At 42.3% G+C, this 19,852-nt stretch overlaps 2 protein-coding genes across 2 annotated transcripts; one reads left to right on the top strand and one right to left on the bottom strand.

Moving 5' to 3' along the window:
* The first annotated feature begins 1,731 nt into the window (after positions 1 to 1,731).
* Positions 1,732 to 5,707, top strand: LOC138338469 (uncharacterized). Its single transcript, XM_069289433.1, has 6 exons — positions 1,732 to 2,091; positions 2,209 to 2,748; positions 2,877 to 3,352; positions 3,642 to 4,194; positions 4,319 to 5,192; positions 5,280 to 5,707. The coding sequence occupies exons 1-6, from the start codon at positions 1,732 to 1,734 to the stop codon at positions 5,705 to 5,707; spliced, it is 3,231 nt and encodes a 1,076-aa protein (XP_069145534.1).
* A 7,908-nt stretch (positions 5,708 to 13,615) lies between these two features.
* Positions 13,616 to 14,176, bottom strand: LOC138338468 (uncharacterized). The gene is made up of 2 exons (XM_069289432.1): positions 13,904 to 14,176; positions 13,616 to 13,792 (listed from the first exon to the last, which is right to left on the bottom strand). Exons 1-2 carry the CDS (start codon positions 14,174 to 14,176, stop codon positions 13,616 to 13,618), a joined length of 450 nt encoding a protein of 149 aa, XP_069145533.1.
* Between the last annotated feature and the right edge of the window lie 5,676 nt (positions 14,177 to 19,852).

Raw genomic sequence — 19,852 nt, 5'->3', positions numbered from 1 at the left:
GCAAGATACGCCTCCACCCAGGTTTGGCCCCAACTTTCTCGACGCAAGACCTCCTACGTACTTCCCCTCGTCCAACTCGGATCCTACTCAGCACCGTCCATCGACACCCGTGCATAACCCGTCCGGGATAGATATGACCACCCAAAACCCCCAATACGCCTCAGTCTCCTATCAAAATCCCTCACCACTTCCAAACAATCCTTCACAAATGCCACCACATCCCCAAAATACTCAAACAGCCCCACTACCCCAAAATCAAACCCAAAATCCCACCGCCTTCAATTCCCAAACACCGCATCCCCACTTAAACCAAAATACCAATCCCCAAAATTATCCGCAAAACTATCAAACCGCACAGAACGTCCCAAGCCCTTCCATAGCTCCACCCCTCACCAAAAGAACCACATTCCAAGTCCCCGTCCCAGCCAAGCATGAGGTGCACGGCTCCGAGTTGGACCATTATGAGGAGCAAGAAAGAGAGTGGAGGGCGAGGGAAGAAGCGAAGGTAGACATAAAGGAGGAGATCAAGAGGGCAATGAGAGAATTGCAATGTACTCCAGACGTCGCCGGGTTAAGCTACGCAGAACTATGCATCCACCCAGACTTGAACCTACCTGAAAGGTTCAAGATCCCGAATTTTGATACCTTTGGAGGGGTGGGAAACCCCATGGCACACCTAAGAGCGTACTGTGACCAACTCGTGGGAGTTGGCAAAGATGAAGCGTTGCTGATGAGGTTGTTCAGCCGGAGCCTGTGCAGTGAGGCCCTGGAGTGGTTCACGTCACATGAGACTCGACAATGGCCCAGTTGGAGCACACTGGCTAAGGATTTCATCGACAGATTCGCATACAACGTCGAGATAGTCCCTGATCGGTACTCCTTGGAGAAGATGAAGCAGAATCCCATAGAAAGCTATCAAGAGTTCGCATACAGATGGAGGAAGGAGGCAGCGAGGGTGAGGCCTCCGATGACAGAAAAGGATATTGTAGAGGTATTCATACGGATGCAGGAGCCCGAGTATTATGATAGAGTCATCTTATTAATCGGCGCCAAGTTCGCCGAGATAGTCAAAGTAGGTGATGGCCTGAAGTCAGGAAAGATAGCCCGAGTGTCTGCATCGCCTGGGTCTTCCAGACTGGTAAGGAAGAAGAGAGAGGAGGTTAACGCTATCTCACACGGAGGAAGAAAGGCCCCCAGAAACTTACCACGTCCCCAAGGCCGCTCCAACCCTCCATCAAAGCCTCATCAAGCCCACCGTCCACAATCAAATCATTCCGGCCACTACAATACTGCCCCCCTTATCTCGATGCCCATATTTTGTCGTATCAGAATCCACCCCCGATTCCCCAAAATTTTCCCTCCATATATCCAAACTACCCCCAAGCTTATCAAGTCCCTCCCCATTACCAGAATGTCGCTCCCACCTGTGCTAATGTACAACCAAGCTATCGAGCACCGTCCCCCGCATATCAAATACAAACCCCAGCATATTAGAGCCCCCATCCAAATTACCAAGCTCCAATGCCAAACTATCAAACAAATCCCTACCCCAGAACCCAAGCTCCACGACCAAATGCCCGCAATTACCAACAAGTCCCTCCCCCTCAACAGAGCGGGTGTGATCCCCCTCGCCCCAGGTTTGAGAAGAAGCCCTCCAAAAGATTCACCGCGTTGGCTGAAAGCAGAACTAAATTGTTCGAATGATTAGCCGCGGCCGGATACATCCACCCCATGGGGCCCAAGCCCGTGGATGTCAATTCCAGATTCTACAGACCGGAGCAGAGGTGTGCTTATCATTCCAACAGTGTTGGACATGATACAGAAGACTGTATCAATCTCAAGCACAAGATCCAGGACTTGATTGACCAGGAAGTGGTCTCCCTTCAGCTTGCGGTGCCAAACATCAACACGAATCCGTTGCCAAATCATGGGGGTGGAAACATCAACATGATAGAAACTGATGAAAATGAGCGTGAAGCCAAGAGAATTACTCCTGTTGTTCAGGAAGACTTGGAAAAGGCTGTCGCTTCTTTGAGCGTCAGGGAAAAGGGAGAGTTCGTCATTCTGACACCTGCAAAGGCTGTTGCCTTGGTGCCCGCAAAGACTCTCGCCAAGCCCAAGTTTGTTATAGAAACGGCCGTGGATCAATGCATGATTAGATCTGGCAGATGTTACACTCCTGACGAGCTTGCTCTCGGGGGATAAAAGAAAGATCATGCCAAGAGACCGATCAGCAAAGCAGAAGCTGAGGAGTTCTGGAGGAGAATGCAGCCCAAAGACTACTCCATTGTCAAGCACTTGGAGAAGACTCCAGCCCAGATTTTTGTGTGGGCCCTATTGATGAGCTCCTGGTCACACAGAAAGGCTTTGATGAAAGCCTTGGATGACACGTATGTGCCCTCAGGTACGAGTAGCGACAATGTAGCTGCTATGATTCACCGAGTCATTCAGGGACACCGCATCAGCTTCTGTGATGATGAATTGCCGGCCGAAGGGAGGGCCCATAACAAAGCTCTACACATCACCGTTATATGCCGCGGAAAGATCGTCAACCGTGTTTTGGTAGACGACGGATCTGGCCTGAACATATGCCCCTTGTCCACACTGAAGCAGCTGAGGTTTGACCTCGGAAAGTTGGAGCAAAACCAGGTCAATGTGAGAGCATTCGATAGTGTGCAGAGAGAGACGTTAGGAGCGGTGAATTTGACCATCCAAATGGGCCCCGCAGAGTTCGAGGCAAAGTTCCAGGTGTTGGATATCGACACCAGCTATAACCTCCTTTTGGGTAGGCCATTCATTCACATGGCTGGAGCCGTCCCCTCCACTCTCCACCAAATGATGAAACTGGTGTGGAAAAATGAAGAACTGGTATTCAGGGCGAAAAGGGCCACTCAGGCAAGCAGGTGCCAATCTTGGACGAAACACCGCAAAGTTCGGATTTCTACATGGTGGAGTTGGTAAATGCCACCGATGAGAGCTTGGCCCCACAGACTCCCATGCCGGCCGTGTACAGCATGATCGCCACGGTGATGCTGCAGAGCCGATTCGAACCAGGTTTCGGATTAGGAAGGAATGCACAAGGGATCATCGAGCCAGTTCCGGTCCTTGCTACAGGATCAAAGTATGGTTTGGGGTACATCCCCACAGATGATGATGTGAAGATGAAGAGGGAAAAGGATCAAGGGTTGACTAAGCCGATCCCGCATCTCTACCAATCCTTTCTAGTCTGGGAGCATGCGGAGCTTGAAGACGATGGGGAAGGAATCTGTGACCTTTTCAAGGAGATCAACGCCGTTATTAAGGAGGAGGTCAACCCAGCTGGCATTCGCGATGCGGAACCAGGGGAGATGCTGTAGAATTGGACTTCTACGCCAATCCTGATGTCCCAGACTCTTTGGTAGAAAGGAATTATTTCATGCATAGTAAAATCGATGGTCATCCGGAAGAGGCCCGAGACCCATCATTTCTGCATTGTTCTTGATTTTGAATTTTGTTGTGATGTTTGAAAAGCGACATGGCCCTGTGCCATGACCTAAGTTCGCATTTTGTTTGATTTAAATTAAAGCCTCCTTATTTTGACTTTGCTTATTAAATTGTTTGTGATATTTTACTTTCCTAATTTTGTCTGTTTATGATTTCAGTAATGTAAGTTACAAACCTGCCAACGTCATGTCATGTCATGAGCTAAACGAGCAAAATGAGGTAAATGACGATGAGGTTGATGACTATGAAGAAAGTGGGGAACCAGACTATGTGGCAGAAGAATTTCGACAGTTCGAGAATCAACATAAACCGAATCTGGAAGAGACAGAAACGGTGAATTTGGGAGATTCAGAATGTGTCAAAGAGGTTAAGATCAACACCCACCTGAATGAGACTCAGAAGGAGAGCCCGGTTCATCTGCTTGCCGAATACAGGGATGTGTTCGTTTGGGAAGTCGTTGACATGCAAGGGTTGAGTACCGATGTCGTATCTCATAAGCTGCCTATCAACCCAGGGTTCGAACCGGTGAAACAAAAGACTCAGAAATTCAAGCCTGAATTGAGTTTGAAGATTAAGGAAGAAATCACCAAGCAGATAGAGTCTCGACTGGTAGAAGTAACGCAATACCCAACCTGGTTGGCCAATGTCGTTCCGGTCGCCAAGAAAGATGGAAAAATTAGGATTTGTGTCGATTACAGAGATCTCAACAAGGTTAGTCCAAAGGATAATTTTCCGTTGCCAAATATCCATATTCTTATTGACAACTGTGCCAAACATGAGATGCAGTCATTTGTGGATTGTTACGCGGGTTATCACCAAATTTTGATGGATGAAGAAGACGCAGAAAAAACGGCCTTCATCACGCCTTGGGGGGTCATATCACTACAGGGTAATGCCGTTCGGCCTCAAGAACGCCGGTGCTACTTATATGAGAGCCATGACGACTATCTTTCATGACATGATCCACAAGGAAATTGAAGTGTACGTGGACGACGTCACAATCAAATCCCGCGAGAGTTCGGGTCATTTGACACACCTAAGGAAATTCTTTGAACGTTTGCGTCGGTATAACTTGAAGCTAAATCCCGCCAAATGCGCTTTTGGAGTCCCAGCTGGGAAGTTGTTGGGGTTTATAGTGAGCAGAAGAGGTATTGAGCTTGACTGTTCAAAGATCAAAGCAATTCAAGGGTTACCTCCGCCGAAAACGAGAAAAGAGGTGATGAGTTTCTTGGGGAGGTTAAACTATATCAGCCGGTTTATAGCACAATTGACAGTGTTATGTGAGCCTATCTTCAAGTTGCTGAAGAAAGATGCCCCAACTAAGTGGACTGAGGAGTTCCAGACCGCTTTCGACGCTATCAAGAGCTACTTGTCTAACCCACTAGTATTAGTTCCTCCACGAGAAGGGAGTCCTCTGTTACTGTATTTGTCAGTTTCAGATAGTGCATTCGGATGTGTACTTGGTCAACACGACGAAACAGGGAAGAAGGAAAGGGCTATCTACTACATCAGCAAGAAATTTACTCCATACGAGTCTCGCTACACTTTGCTGGATAGAACATGTTGTGCTCTGACGTGGCTTGCCCAGAAGCTGAGACACTATTTGTCGTCGTATACTACATATCTTGTCTCCAGAATGGATCCATTGAAGTATATTTTCCAGAAAGCGATGCCGACCAGGAAGTTAGGTAAATGGCAAATGCTGTTGAGTGAGTTTGACATCATGTATGTGACTCAGAAAGCAATAAAGGCACAAGCTTTGGCTGATCATCTTGCGGAAAATCCCGTTGACGAAGAGTATGAACCTCTCAAGACATATTTTCACGATGAAGAAGTGTCATTTGTGGGTGAAGATATTTCTGAAGAATACCTAGGTTGGAGATTATTCTTTGATGGAGCGGCGAATCACCAGGGTAAAGGTGTTGGAGCAGTCTTGGTATCAGAATCTGGTCAGCACTATCCTATGGTGGCTAAGCTACGATTCAACTGCACAAACAATATAGCTGAGTACGAAGCTTGCATTCTCGGTTTGAAAATGGCCGTTGACATGAATGTTTACGAGTTACTGGTTATTGGAGATTCAGACCTCTTGATTCATCAAGTTCAAGGAGAATGGGCTGTGAAGAACCCGAAGATTGTACCTTACGTACAATATGTGCAAAATCTGTGTAAAAGGTTTCGCAAGATCGAGTTCAGATATACTCCCAGAATACAGAATGAATGATCTGACGCTCTTGCCACCATCGCTTCAATGATCAAACATCCGGATACTGATTACATCGACCCGTTGGATATAGACTTGAAGGAATATCCAGTCCATTGTTCACATGTTGAATCAGAACCAGATGGTTTGCCTTGGTATTTTGACATAAAGAGATACTTGGAGTCTGGGGCATATCCAAAAGACGCTACATCTAATCAAAAGAAATTGATACGTCGTATGGCTCTCAATTTCTTTCTGAATGGAGAAGTCCTGTATAGGAGAACTCCAGATCTGGGTCTTTTAAGATGTGTAGATGCTGCTGAAGCTGTAAGGCTTATTGAACAAATACATGCTGGAGTTTGTGGTACACATATGAATGGGCTTACCTTGGCAAGAAAGGTCCTCCGAGCCAGTTATTTCTGGATGACTATGGAGAACGACTGTTGCAAATTCGTGCAAAAATGCCACAAATGTCAAGTGCACGGCGATTTGATACGGGTGCCACCTCACGAACTTAATGCTATGAGTTCACCTTGGCCATTTGTAGCTTGGGGAATGGATGTTATCGGTCCTATAGAGCCAGCCGCTTCCAATGGGCACAGATTCATTTTGGTTGCCATTGATTATTTCACCAAGTGGGTGGAAGCAGCCTCTTACAAGTCGGTAACCAAGAAAGCGGTAGCCGATTTTGTCCGCAACAATCTGATATGCAGATTTGGAGTTCCAGAATCCATCATTACTGATAACGGTGCAAATCTCAACAGTCATATGATGAAAGAGATATGTGAACAATTCAAGATTATTCACCTGAGGTCCACTGCTTATCACCCTCAAATGAACGGAGCCGTAGAGGCCGCCAACAAGAATATCAAGAAGATTTTGAGGAAGATGATTGACAAACAGCGAGGTTGGCATGAAATGCTACCATATGCTCTACTAGGTTATCGAACAACGGTCAGAACATCGACTGGGGCTACTCTATACCTGCTAGTATATGGAACAGAAGCAGTCGTACCTGTTGAAGTCGAGATACCATCATTAAGGATCATCCAAGAAGCTGAGTTAAGCAACGCTGAGTGGTTTAGCAAACGGATGGATCAACTAGCTTTGATTGATGAGAAGAGAATGGTCGCCATTTGCCATGGACAGTTGTATAGACAAAGAATGACTCGCGCTTTTCACAAAAGAGTAAGAGCCAGAAATTTTGAAGTTGGTCAGTTGGTTCTCAAGCGCATTTTTCCTTATCAAGACGTGTACAAAGGAAAGTTTGCGCCAAACTAGCAAGGTCCCTACATGGTTCGTAAAGTACTATCTGGAGGTGCTTTGGTCCTGTCAGAGATGGATGGTGCTGTATGGCCCAAGCCTATCAACTCAGATGCTGTCAAGAGATACTATACGTGAAGTTCCATTTTCGCATTTTTCTGTTATTTACTTGTAATCGTTCTGTTTGCTTGTATTTGTTCAATTTGAATTCCTATCCCTCCTGTAACGAACTACGTCTGACCTGAATTCTCGAGAACGAGATACGTAGGCGGCCTATGTCGGCTTCGGTCACCCCATTTACCCCTTTAATTATTTCTTTGTACCTGAACTACGTTCGACCTGAATTCTCAAGAATGAGATACGTAGGCGGCCTTCGTCGGCCTCGGTCGGTTTCTTTGTAAATTTTATTCTTGTTAACCTTTAAGGGGAACTACGTTTGACCTGATTCCTGCCTCAACGGGATACGCAGGCGCCACGAGGGCTCGGTCATATATCTCGTAAGATTTCTATTCCCCTTTACAGTAGAACAGGGACAGAAATTTTGAGAGGGACTCAAAAATTCTCCAGAAGAAGTCTCCTCTTCAGCAAGTCAGACAAAAGACATTTCGAATTTGCGACTGGGACAGAATTTTTGAGAAGATCTCAAAAATTCAGCGATCTGTTCGGTTACAATGGAAAGATGAGCAAGATACTAAACTGGGACAGAAATTTTGAGGAGGGCCTCAAAATTTCATCATGGGTCTTCCTACAAGTCCGAAATACCTCTGGAATTCATTCAACAAGCGTTGGACTCAAAGGAGCTCGTTAAGCCTGACATGACATGACTTGGCAATGACTTTTTCAAGATACTATTTCTTAAAAAATTTCTTGTTTCTCTTAAAAATTTCCCGTTTATATTTTCTTATCTATCAAGAGTCGGGAAATCGAGAAATCAACCGGAGATATCAAGACAAGGAGCAAACAACCGAAGGGATCGACACAGATCAATATGTTTAAAACTGACAATTTTTCTGTAGATGCAGGTTTATAGTTTTGCTTTGAAGATGTCCGAATTATCCCGACGGATGAATACGGAGAGCTCCCGAAGAGGAGAAAACCATCTCCAAAATCAGTGATCTTATTGAAAGCAGGAAGCAATTCATATAGTTTGTGTCAAGATGCTTGTGAATGTGTTTGTTTATTTCAAACCATTCTCAACAATGTGAAATTTGTAAGAGTGTCTGGCCAGATTCAAAGGTGAATCAAACAGGAATCTCAGCAAAGATTTCACGATTTCTATAGAAGACGCTATTTGCATTGCGTTATCAAAGCAAGATGATTATTGTCGATTAATACAATGCATTACCTCGGCAGAGACAGTTATAAAATTATTATTTTATCATTATCGATCAAGTCGATATATTATTTGGAGATCGTCTTGCCATTACTATCCACTGGGGCGATATAAATATTCATGCATCGCAAAATCATGCATCGCGGAATCATGCATCGCGGAATCATGCATTGCGGAAGTCATGCATCGCGGAATCATACATCGCGGAACCATGCATCGTGGAAGTCATATACTGCTGAAGAATCATGCATCGCGGAATCATGCATCGCGGAACCATGCATCGCGGAATTTATACGCTGAAGAATCATGTATCGCGGAATCATGCATTGCAAAAATCATGCATCGCAGAAAATCATGCATCGCGGAATCATGCATCGCGGAAGTCATATACTGCTGAAGGATCCATGCCTCATTGACAATCATGCAATCGCGGAAAAGTCATGCATCGCGGAAATCATGCATTGCGAGTCAACAAGCATGCACGACGAGAAGATTTCATGCCTCGTCAAAAATTATATATCGCGACAAGATTTTATGCCTCGCTGAAATTTAGACACGACGAGAAGATGTCATGCCTCGTCAAAATTTATACATCGCGAGAAGAATTTATGCCTCGCTGGAATTTGTGCATCGCGAGAAGGATCCATGCCTCGTTGAAAATCAAGCAACATGGAAAAGTCATGCATTGCAAAAATCATGCATTGCGAGTCAACAATTATGCACGACGAGAAGAATTCATGCCTCGTCAAAATTTGCACATCGCGAGAAGATTTTATTCCTCGCTGAAAGTTATGCATCGCGAGAAGATTCATATCTCGCAGGAATTTACGTATCGCGAGAAGATATTCATGCCCCGCAAGAGGACACACACGGATAAAGAAAAAGCAATATTTATCCATCGGCCTCAGTCGCATTCCTTATTTTGATAACAGAAAACATCAAGGAGAGCATCGAAGATGACAACAAAAGAAACATCAATATCGCATCAGCATTTATTTATTTGTTTCGACATCAAGTATAGAATACATTGAAGATGATATTACAAAACACAAGGCATAGGCTTTATTTGCTGGACGCCAGACCGATCGAGTCGACGTCGATTTGAGGAGAACAATGAAGTGTCAGCACGGTAAAAAGACACTGTCTCCCACCCTAATTGCATTTTTAAGCTGACGAGTTTTATCTCAGTCTTTGTCGAGAGCATCCAAGAGGATGAATTCTCCAAAAACCTCAGGTGCGGACGACATCAAAAAGGATGCAGCACAACGTGGAACTTTCTCTTAGCAACGAACTGGGACACAATCCAAAGAGGAATGTCAAACTCTTAGGACGCGAGAAGAGGAGCGACTTCCACCACAATCGAACCACCCCTCTCAAAGCATGCGGGTTTTCTTTAAGTTCTGTCAGTTTCAGTCTCGCATCCGGAAGTTTCAATCTACGGAAGCAAGTTTCCAATCTGAGTGACAACTCGCCAAGAGCTTTGGAAATTATGTCCGTGTAAGTTCTTACCAATGGATGTGAAGATCTCCACATTCATAGCTAAGAGGTTACAAGCCTCCTTTTTATGCTCGTTTAATTTGTCACTTGTCCAAAACCGAAGGCTATCTAACATAATAGGTTTCCTTTTCCATCGATTGAGTCGAACTACACACAGCCTAATTCCGAAGGCTTAAGGATATGTAGGCGGATTCAATGTTGAAAGCTTGCTGCATTCCAACATTTGCTCTCGAATTCTATTCTCGAGCATTTTGATACCTTCATAATCCGGTATCGAAGTGGCTTTTTTATTCTTTCAAAATATGCGGTAAATCAAGCTTATCAAACTACAAGTGGCCTGAATTCTCATATAGCCTGAGATATGTAGGAGAACCATTTTCAAGGGTTCGGCCATAATTCCTAAACTCTTTATCAAATTCTTCCTTTAGAAAATGAATGGGGCTGGTTAAAATTGGTTCGGTCAATTTCATTTTCCTTGAGTTGCTTGCATCAACCCAAGAAAAATGAGGGACAGTTGTTGACACCCATTTTGTACCCAGCCCATTCCTTTACCTACTTAGGCCCAACATCCATCCCATTTCTATTACTAATCCGGCGGCCCATTCTTTCTCTCCCAATTTCAGCCCAAGCTCCCAGCCCACTAACTTAAATCTCCTACCCGACCCAACCCATTTAACCCCCGACCCAACCCATTCAACCCCCAACCCAAACCCGTTTAACCCGCCTCCCCCTTCCTTCTTCCCCCCCCAAACGATTCCCAAAACAGCAAAACAAGATTTCCCAGAAACAACGTACGCAAAAATGTTTCCTTCGTGTCTCTCTCCCTCGCGTCCCCCTCACGTTCTCGCTCTCTCAACCAAAACTCCCACGCCCTCTCTCCCCTCCTCTCTCCATTAGCGCATGAGCAAAGTATTACAACAGCCCTGCAACCCTGTCCTCATCGTACGTCCCTGCAGTGCGCAAAATGATGCAAGAATCCATCCTTGCGATGCGGATTTGCGCCACGAAGCTCGCTAGTACCACGAGCTCATCTCGACCCTCCACCTCGCCTCAAAGCCGTTTGGATGATTTGGAATCGAGGAATATTCCAAAATTTCGGATAAGATTTTGGTGTTTTTGAATTCCAAATTAGCAAATAGGCCAAAAACCCACCTGCCAGGCCCCTCCCTTGAGAACCCGAAATTTTCTTCTATATAAACAGGGTCTCGTTCGGTGAAAGGGGTTGGAATTTTTTTTTTGGAATTTCGGAGAGTTCTATCATGAAGATTTGATACGAATTTTGAGAGAGTATTCTGTTCGTTTTTCTTGTTCCGTTTCCGAGAACGTAATCGAAGGTAGAAATCTTACACATTACGCGAGGGTGTAAGAAGAAGACTTTCAAGAGATCGAAAGTTTCTGGCGCTGTTCTCGCCATGTGTTGGTGCGTCTAAGGGTGGAAGTTCGTTCGTGTTTTGCTCGTTTGTTCTCAGTGTCGCTGCTCGTCAACAGGTAACCCCTCCACTCTACACTATCTTCTCGTTTTCTTTCATCTCTAAATGGTCTTTTCTCTCGCTCATTGCTTTGTTGGGTTTGTTCTCGTTAGTTTTATGCCGTGGCTGCTGAAGAAGTTTTGATTAACTTTTCTGAACTTGTTGTTTCTTCCTATATGGAAGTTTGGCGTTTGTTCTTGGTTTAAGTATATTTACTCTATTGCTTTAGTGTGTGTCTATTGCTGGTTGCGATGCTGTTTATTTAGTCCGTTGGTCCGCTGCTTTCGTTGTTTTTGTGTGTCAAGCATGTTGGAACATTCGAACGATTGAATACATGGCCTGTCCTTGTATGTTTCTGGCAAGTGTTCTGTTTCTTTCTTTGTTGTTGTGTTGAGTTGGACGTACTCACGTTTTCACTTGTTTCTTCAAGACTCGATTTCCTCCTTTCGTACCTATGTCGAGCCGGTTGTTACTCGCCGCTCATTTGATAACATTTTGGTATGAAATGTATGTGTCTTCAGAGGTTTATCGTCGTTTCTTACTTCTCCTCTGAAGTTCATTGTTAGCCTTCGCTGTGAGTTTGAGTCAATGCGTTTCAGTTTCGGGGGCGGGGATGTAAAATTTTGAATGGTCCTTGTCCGAAATGTCGTTAATAGGCAGTCTAGGCTTCTCCTTTTACTCCCTACTCCCTGAAGTTGTTCTCGTTTTGGCTCTTCTTCCTTGTTCAAGTCTTATCTATTGGGGTTGACATCACTGGGCATGCTTGCTGTAACCTGTTGTTTGTTTAAATGGCATATACAACTCAGGTGTTTAGTTAGCCTGTTTAAACGAATACGTCGTTGGCGATAGTTTAGAAGTCCATAGACTTTAACGAGTATGACTCCATCTTCTTCTTCTTATCGAGTATGTCTTTATTTATATGTAGTTGAGTTTGAATGAGTGCTAAACACTCGATGTCGCATCCCTCATTCTTTCATCTCAAGTTGAAAGAATGAATTGCGATGTCTAAATCTGGATTTACTCTTTGACGTTTGACTGTTTCAAAGTTTATGTGTTGCGTCTTCGTCTTGTTCAAATGCTTTAGTATGTTCAAGTATAATCTTTCCTTGTTTCCGTTTCACATTGTCGCCTCTATTTAGTAATGAACGGGTTTCGGATGCTTCATATGTTTAGTAATTTGAATTGCATAATGTTCTTGGGCATTTGAATTGTTTGTATTGATGCAGTTTCTGCTTTTAATATTGCCAAGATTTAGTTAAATTGTTGGCCCTCTTGAAGGCATCTGTTAAGTTACCAAATGTATTCTAAAGCTACTGTTGAGGTCGGTAAAAGGGGAGTATATCTAATAAAATGTGGCATAATGTTAGTTTAGTATTCTGATTATGTAGCTTTGGTTTTAAATTGATTGTAAGCATTTTGGAGAATATTTGCTAATATATTTCGCCATTTTCTGTGTTATGTGTGAAATTTGTTGGGAGGGTTCACCCCGAGCTCCAACGTTCATCCTCGCATTTCGAAAGAGCCATAAAGACTCTAAATCCTTTTCCACCGAGTCGAAGTCATAAAATCCGGCGTACAGATCCTCGAAATTGAACTAGGTTGAAGAATTGAAGGAGCTTGAAGAAGAGAGATTGGAAAATCCTTTTTTTTATTTTTATTTTTTTTATTATTTATTTCGTATTTTTATTTGTAATGGGCATAAGCCCTTGTAGTTTTTATTTTTCTTGTAGTTATGTTTGTATGTTTAGATTAGGACAGGTACAAAATGGGTTAAAAACCCAAAAGCAGGTGGGTCCAACATTCGTTCAAGGCGAACAGAACCGAAGTTGGACCCAAATCTCTCTCTCTCTCTCTCTCTCCTTATTACTTGCTTACGTGTGTTTGTTTAAAGTATTGTTAGTGTTAGGACTAGAAAACTCCAAACCCCCTTCGAAACGCTTTTCTCTTTTATCTAGTTTAGAACTATGCCTTGAAAGTGATAAATGTTTTCAACTCGTAAATTCGTCTAAGACTTTCCTAAGTTCAAAAAAGTTTTAAATTCTACAAGTTTGTTTGAATATAAAGTGCCTTAACCTTAAAAATGAAATTTGCAAAGTAATTATTTTAAAGTTTGCCTAGATGGAAAATCTTGAGAATAACAAAAAAATAAAATAGTCAAATAAGTTAATCGTCGAAAAATCGTAAGTTAGCGGAGCGTCTTAGGTGCTTTTTCGAAACCTTCCTAAGACGCTAATAGGAATCCCGAACCCTTAAACATTTTTCAATTGATTTTTCTGTTAAGTCTTTTGAAAACAAAGTTTTCTTAATTTTCTCAAAATTAAGTGGCGACTCCTAAAAAGTCGAAAATAAAACAAACTCTTTTCGAAATCAATTTTTCGATAAAACAACTTGCTCCAAGAATCCCCATTCCACTGAATCATAAGACTTCTGTAAGTCAATTTTCAACATGCATCTAGGATAAATATGCTTCCTAGTATAAGCTTCAACCAGCTCATGAGCAAGCACTATATTATCAGAAATCTTTCTTCCTGGAATAAACCCTGCCTGGCTATCACAAATGATACTCTGAGTCACTCCATGTAGTCTATTAGTTAGCACTTTGGAGATGATCTTATATACCACAGTACAACAAGCTATTGGACGTTATTCTTTCACAGTTTTAGGATTCTGAACTTTTGGAATGAGAGACACTAGAGTACAATTGAATGCTTTGTATAGCTTGCCAGTTGTGAAAAAACACTGAACAGCCTCAATGATATCCCTTTTAATGATCTGCCAAGTATGTTTAAAAAAGAAAGCATTATAACCATCTATACCTGGTGCCTTATCATTCCCTATGGATTTCAAACCATCATAAATCTCTTGTTTTGTTACTGCAGCACACAATTGTACCCTCTGCTGCTTTGTCAAAGTAGGCCCTCTTTTCATCACTTAAGCATTAATGGCTGGTAGCTTGCCTGCTGAAGTTCCCATAAGACTCTTATAGAACATCACAAACTCATCCTGAATTTCATGTGGATCATATAACATCTTACCATTCAAAGACATAATATTTCTTATTTGTTTCTTTTGAGTTCTATCCTTTATAACTAAGCTGAAAAACTTATTATTTGCATCCCCTAATTGAATCCATTTTATCCTTGCCTTCTGCCTCAAAGCACTTTCTTCTATCATTGACCATTTTTCAATCTTGATTAGTAACTCTTTTTCCATCACAACTAGCTCATCAGTAGCTTTCTCATTTAGTTGATCCTGGACTTTTGCAATCTCCAATCTAGCCATCTCAATCTGCTTCCCAATATATTTAAACTCTTTTCTATTCAACTGTTTTAGCATATGCTGAAGGTCAATCAATTTACACCAAACTTGCTTCATTATGATATTTCCATAGCCTTTTTTCCATACAACCTCCACCATTTCAATAAATATCTCATGTTCAGTCCATACATTAAAAAACTTAAAACTGACTTTCCCATGTTGCTGAGTTTTTTGTCGCAAAACCATCATAGAGCTATGATCAGATATGCTTGGATTCCCATATTCTACAATAACATGTCCCCATTTATCCATCCATTCATCATTTCCAAATGCTCTATCAATTCTACTTGATATTCTATCCCTCCCACACTGCTTGTTAGTCCAGGTATAGTAGTTGCCTTTGCATTGCAATTCAGTAACCTCCATATCTCTCACACATTCACCAAAATCTTTTATCTCATTATTCGTAACAGGAACTCCATCTAACCTATCCTTAGTATAAAGAATAACATTAAAATCCCCTACTATGAGCCAAGGTTGAGAAATACCTTTTGATATTGTATTCATTTCTTGCCACAAACTTTTCCTCTGTTCAACTGTATTAAATCCATACACCACAATCAATATAAACTGATAATCTTTACTTCTTTCATTAACCTGACAATGCAGAAGTTGAGCTGAGCTATTAATCATCTTGATCACATACCAATTATCATCCCATACCAACCAAATTCTTCCATTAGGACTATCAGTATAATTATGTAACATCTTCCACTCTGGTGCTATCCCTTTAAGAATTGTTTTCATATTTTTCTCTTTAACTCTTGTTTCAATTAACCCTGCCAAAGTAACTTTATTCTTTTGTAACGGCAGCTTAATGTCCTTCTGCTTATACCTTTTATTCATACCCCTCACATTCCAAAAAACCACTTTATCAACAAGTCTTTGATGCTCCACCTCTATCAACAGATAGTGAAGCCAATTTGTTATGCATGAGACTCTCAAAACCATTCCTTGTTGGTATAGCTTTCAACATAGGAAAGTTAGCCAAACTCAATTCCAACTGTCTATTTACATAAGACTGCTCATCATTACTTCTTGGTGTTTGTTGATCTTGTTTCTTTCCTATCTCCTGTTCTTCCTCCTGCTTATTCTTCTGTGGACTAGGATTGTTCTCTTGTCTTTGTTCATCTATCTTCTCTTGCTCAGTATTCTGTGAAATTGGACCTTTATACTACCAAGTTTGAGTTACTTTTTTCCAAGGCCTTCTTCTTTTTGGTATCTCTTCTTTTGGTTCAGACTCCACTTGACATAGATGCCCTATCTTCTGGCATTTATCACAATATTGAGGCCTCCATTCTAGCAATACTTCCTACATAAATGTCTTCCCAATTGGATCCATGATACGCTCAAACTTACTTCTCAAATAAGAAGTAAAGCGGTCGTGTCAAGTAAATAACCCAACTAGTGAGGTTGGGATCGTTCCCATAAGGAAAATAGTCTAGACTTAACTTCAACCTGTTATTACTATTGTTTGGTCAATGACTTCCTTGGAAAGTAAAAACAATAAAGGGGGGTTTCTATTTCTAATTGAGTGAAAATAAATAACGAACTTGACAGCGACACTTAACAACTTTTGAATGTTGGGTTTTAATCAATTAATCAAAGTAACTAGGGTTTATGTGTTCCCCACAGGTTCATAACTTGATAATTCCAACTATAACAATTCTTTCCTAGTATCTTGCATGCAAAGTGATAAGTTATGTATTTTTAAATCCTTGGTCCGGCATCTAGAAAATCTCACTCTGTACCTTGGTCCGGCTACGTGTGTTGCTATCCTAACCCTTATCCTTACCTCATATTAAGCATCGTATTCGATATTTGACTAAGTTATTACCGCGTACCAATCAATACTAGCCTATTAGATAGTATACACTAAATCTATGTTAATAATTCTTTTTCTATTATCTACCTCCTTGGTCCGGCAAGTAGCATTAAGGAGAGTTCTAACGTTGGCCATCCGTTAAAAAGACTTTTAAGCGAAAGAATTATTAATACATGCAAGACACTAATCTAGAATTGTTATTTTTGTTTGGTTTTATCTCATTATTTGCCTATGGTTCCCACAACCCTAGTTATGGAGTTTAGTTACTCATAGCCATAAACACAATATTCAAATATATTAAATACGAATTCATGTACTTACTTCAATGAGAAAGAATAAAATCCAAAGTTTTCTTGATTAATATCCAAAAATCACTTGCAAGAATCTCAAAATCCAACACTAATACACAAAGTCTAAAAATCTGATGTCTAATCTCATAGAGTCTAACAATACGGAGTCTAACCTCAAAAACGAGGTTTTTCAAACTATTTATAAAAAAACAAAAACCTAATTAAACAAGGATTCTAATTGCTGGAAATCTGCCAAAACGCGGTTGGGTCGATGGACCGTCGTGGTCACGACGGACCGTCATGGACTCTATCGTCCCATACTTGTGCAATTTCTCTGCTGCTATCTTCATTTCCCTCGACGACAAGTATGACGGACCGTCATAGGCACAACGGTCCGTCGAGGGTCTCGTTCCAAAACACTTCAACTCTTGGAATCTGGGTGCTGGGATCACTTCTCTGAACTTCACGACGAACCTGCAGGTCGGACCGTCATAGCCACGACGGACCGTCACAAGCTTTGTAATCCCACACTTGGTCAGACTTCCCCATCTTCCTTCAGCAGTTGCACTACGCTGCCACCCACGGACCGTCACAAGCATGACGGACCGTTATAAGCTTCGTAGGTGGTCTCTTCTGCAATTCTTCGCTCAAAATGTCCGCATTCAGCTTTGTACAGATTTCCTGCAAAACAAAGAGAAACTTATATAAAAATTAGCACAAAAAGGCTTTTGGACACACTAAACTTAAGGAAAAAGTATTAATAATACCATGAAACCATGGTATATCAACACCCTCAACTTAAACTCGTTGTTTGTCCTCAAGCGACGCACTATGACTCACTACACAATCTTTGTACAATAGTATCCATGTTCTATCCTTTGCAATCATTTGGCTATCAATCCCGATTAATCTCATCACATCTATGTATGCTATCATTGTTAGGCTTGAATTTTGTGGGATCAGAACATGACACAGACTCACCACGCACTAACACCTATCCTCTTCAATTTCTCACCGCGGTGCTAACAATTCTGGTATTGTAACTAGTGTCCTCACTTTAAAACAAAATCCTCCTTTTTCACACAATGATTTCAGTTTGAGTATAAGGATTACTTTTCAACACTCACTCTCAGAACAAAGTCACACTCATTCATACCTTTTGCCATAAGCTTGCCCTTATTTTCACTGCCTTAAGTTCGCTATACAATCCTTAGGATCACGATAGGACTTTGTTAGCTAGTAACATAGGCTCGGGGTCAGGTAAGGTATATTTTAGTATACTTTAGTGACTTTTTGCCCTCCTTGACATATCGGCTAAACCTTCCACTGTCTCTCGTTTCATCTTGCCCAGTTTCTCATATTCTTTCACCTTGCTATTTTATCTTCTTTCTTCATTTGTGTAAGTGACTCTCTTCTTTTCTTTCTTGTATTTCTTGTGTATTTTTCTTTTTCTTGACTTTTCTTTTCATCTAATTCTTGAGTCACTTTACTTTTGTTCTTTCTCTCTCTTCGTTCTTTCAACCCCACTTTCCAGAGCATTCCTCATAGTATCCACCCTCAACTCATGGCTTTGCCATGAGTCAAGGTACACAATACCCAAAGTCGGGTTAGGGTCATAACGAAGGTTGTTTATGCATTAGCCACCCTCAACTTATGCTTTTAGCATAAGATGAGGTGCACATGTCCAAGGAGGAACCAGGGCAAACACATTGTTCCCAGAAAAGATCAGTTGGGGTGAAAAAGAAAGGTCAAATTTTAAGCTCAGATTATTTGGATCAAAGAAGGATAAATTTCATTTGGTTTCTTTTCTTTAGGCTAGAAATGGGCTATATTGAACAAGGGCCTATGATACTTTCCTAATTGTATATTACAGCTTACTTTTAGCAGGACTAACCAGGCAAGTTCTAGCTCAGTACCAATAGTGGACTATTCAAATTTCCTCACACTCACTTTACATCTCATAACTATACCAGATTATCAGACACCTAGTTCGAAATTAAGACTTAGCGTAATGCAATGGTGTAACTCTGTTTCATGCTTAGAGCCACACAATTATCAGTTACTATGCTTAGTCATGCATTATTTTCCAGTTTATCAGGATATCATTTTAGCCATCATGCTTCAAACTTAAACTATGTACAAAAGATATAAACATGCCAGTTCAACAGAAAAAGTAATCAGTCTTTTGGGGAAAAACAACACAGGCAAGAAAACCCCAAAAGAGGATAGTGAATTGGGCTACTCAGACTTCACCCTAACACTCACTATCCATTTACCCCACCCCCAACAAAAAGGCATGCAATTGTCCCCAATGCATAAAAATCTAAATACAAGAGTGGTAGGTGAAGCAAACCTGTGGCGCAAAGCGTCGTCGATCAGCAAGATGGTGGGTCCGGTTCCCCGTAACCCACGTCCTCTGCAATCTGGACACCCTCAGTGGTGTCTTCAGCAACAACCGCACCATCAGCAGTGCCTCCTGCTATCTCCACAGTGCGGGAGCTAGACACCCCAACCGCTAACTCAGATGCTCTCATGCAGTTCGCCTCCTCCTCAGCAAGGGAGGCTCTCCGCGCAGCCTCCATCTCTCGGCGCTCCTTCTTCCTTGCTCGCGCCTCGTCCTCTACTCGACCCCTACGCCTCTTGGCACTCTCTCGAGGGGGAGGTGGTGGAACTTCTGAAGTAGCAAAAAGGGCTGCCAACACGGTGTCCTCAGCAGGCTCGATAGAAGGAGCCTCAGGCTCTGGCACCCTAGCCTCTAAGATCATGTCGATGTCTGCACGAAGACTGTCGACTGCAGCCTGAAGAGTCTACACATCCACCGGAGGAACTGGTCGGACTAGCACTCTCAACTCAAAGGCGTCCAGACGCTGGTTAACCTCAGCGATCTTCCGCTCTGTAAATTGCATTATCTTCCTCTCTAGACGCTCTTCGGACTCAGTAATCGACCTCTGCATCCACGGCTGGATATGATGCAGAAGAGTGGCCATTTGTGCCTCTAGTTTTTGGACCCTTTCAAGCGGGACCAGTGTCGGTAGAGGGGCTGTGCGAGAGGAGCTCGGGGCTGTGCTACTACCCCGGATAGACTCGATCGGGGTAGTGTCAGTGGACACCTGTGTAGCTGTGCGGGCCTGGGCTACTGTATCAGCAAGATCATCAGCAAGTGTGGGCAGC

The sequence above is a fragment of the Solanum lycopersicum genome, chromosome 9 (assembly GCF_036512215.1).
Source record: "Solanum lycopersicum chromosome 9, SLM_r2.1".
Lineage (NCBI taxonomy): Eukaryota > Viridiplantae > Streptophyta > Magnoliopsida > Solanales > Solanaceae > Solanum > Solanum lycopersicum.
The sequence above is the reverse complement of the archived record's forward strand: the minus strand, read 5'-3'. Positions and strand labels throughout refer to the sequence as shown.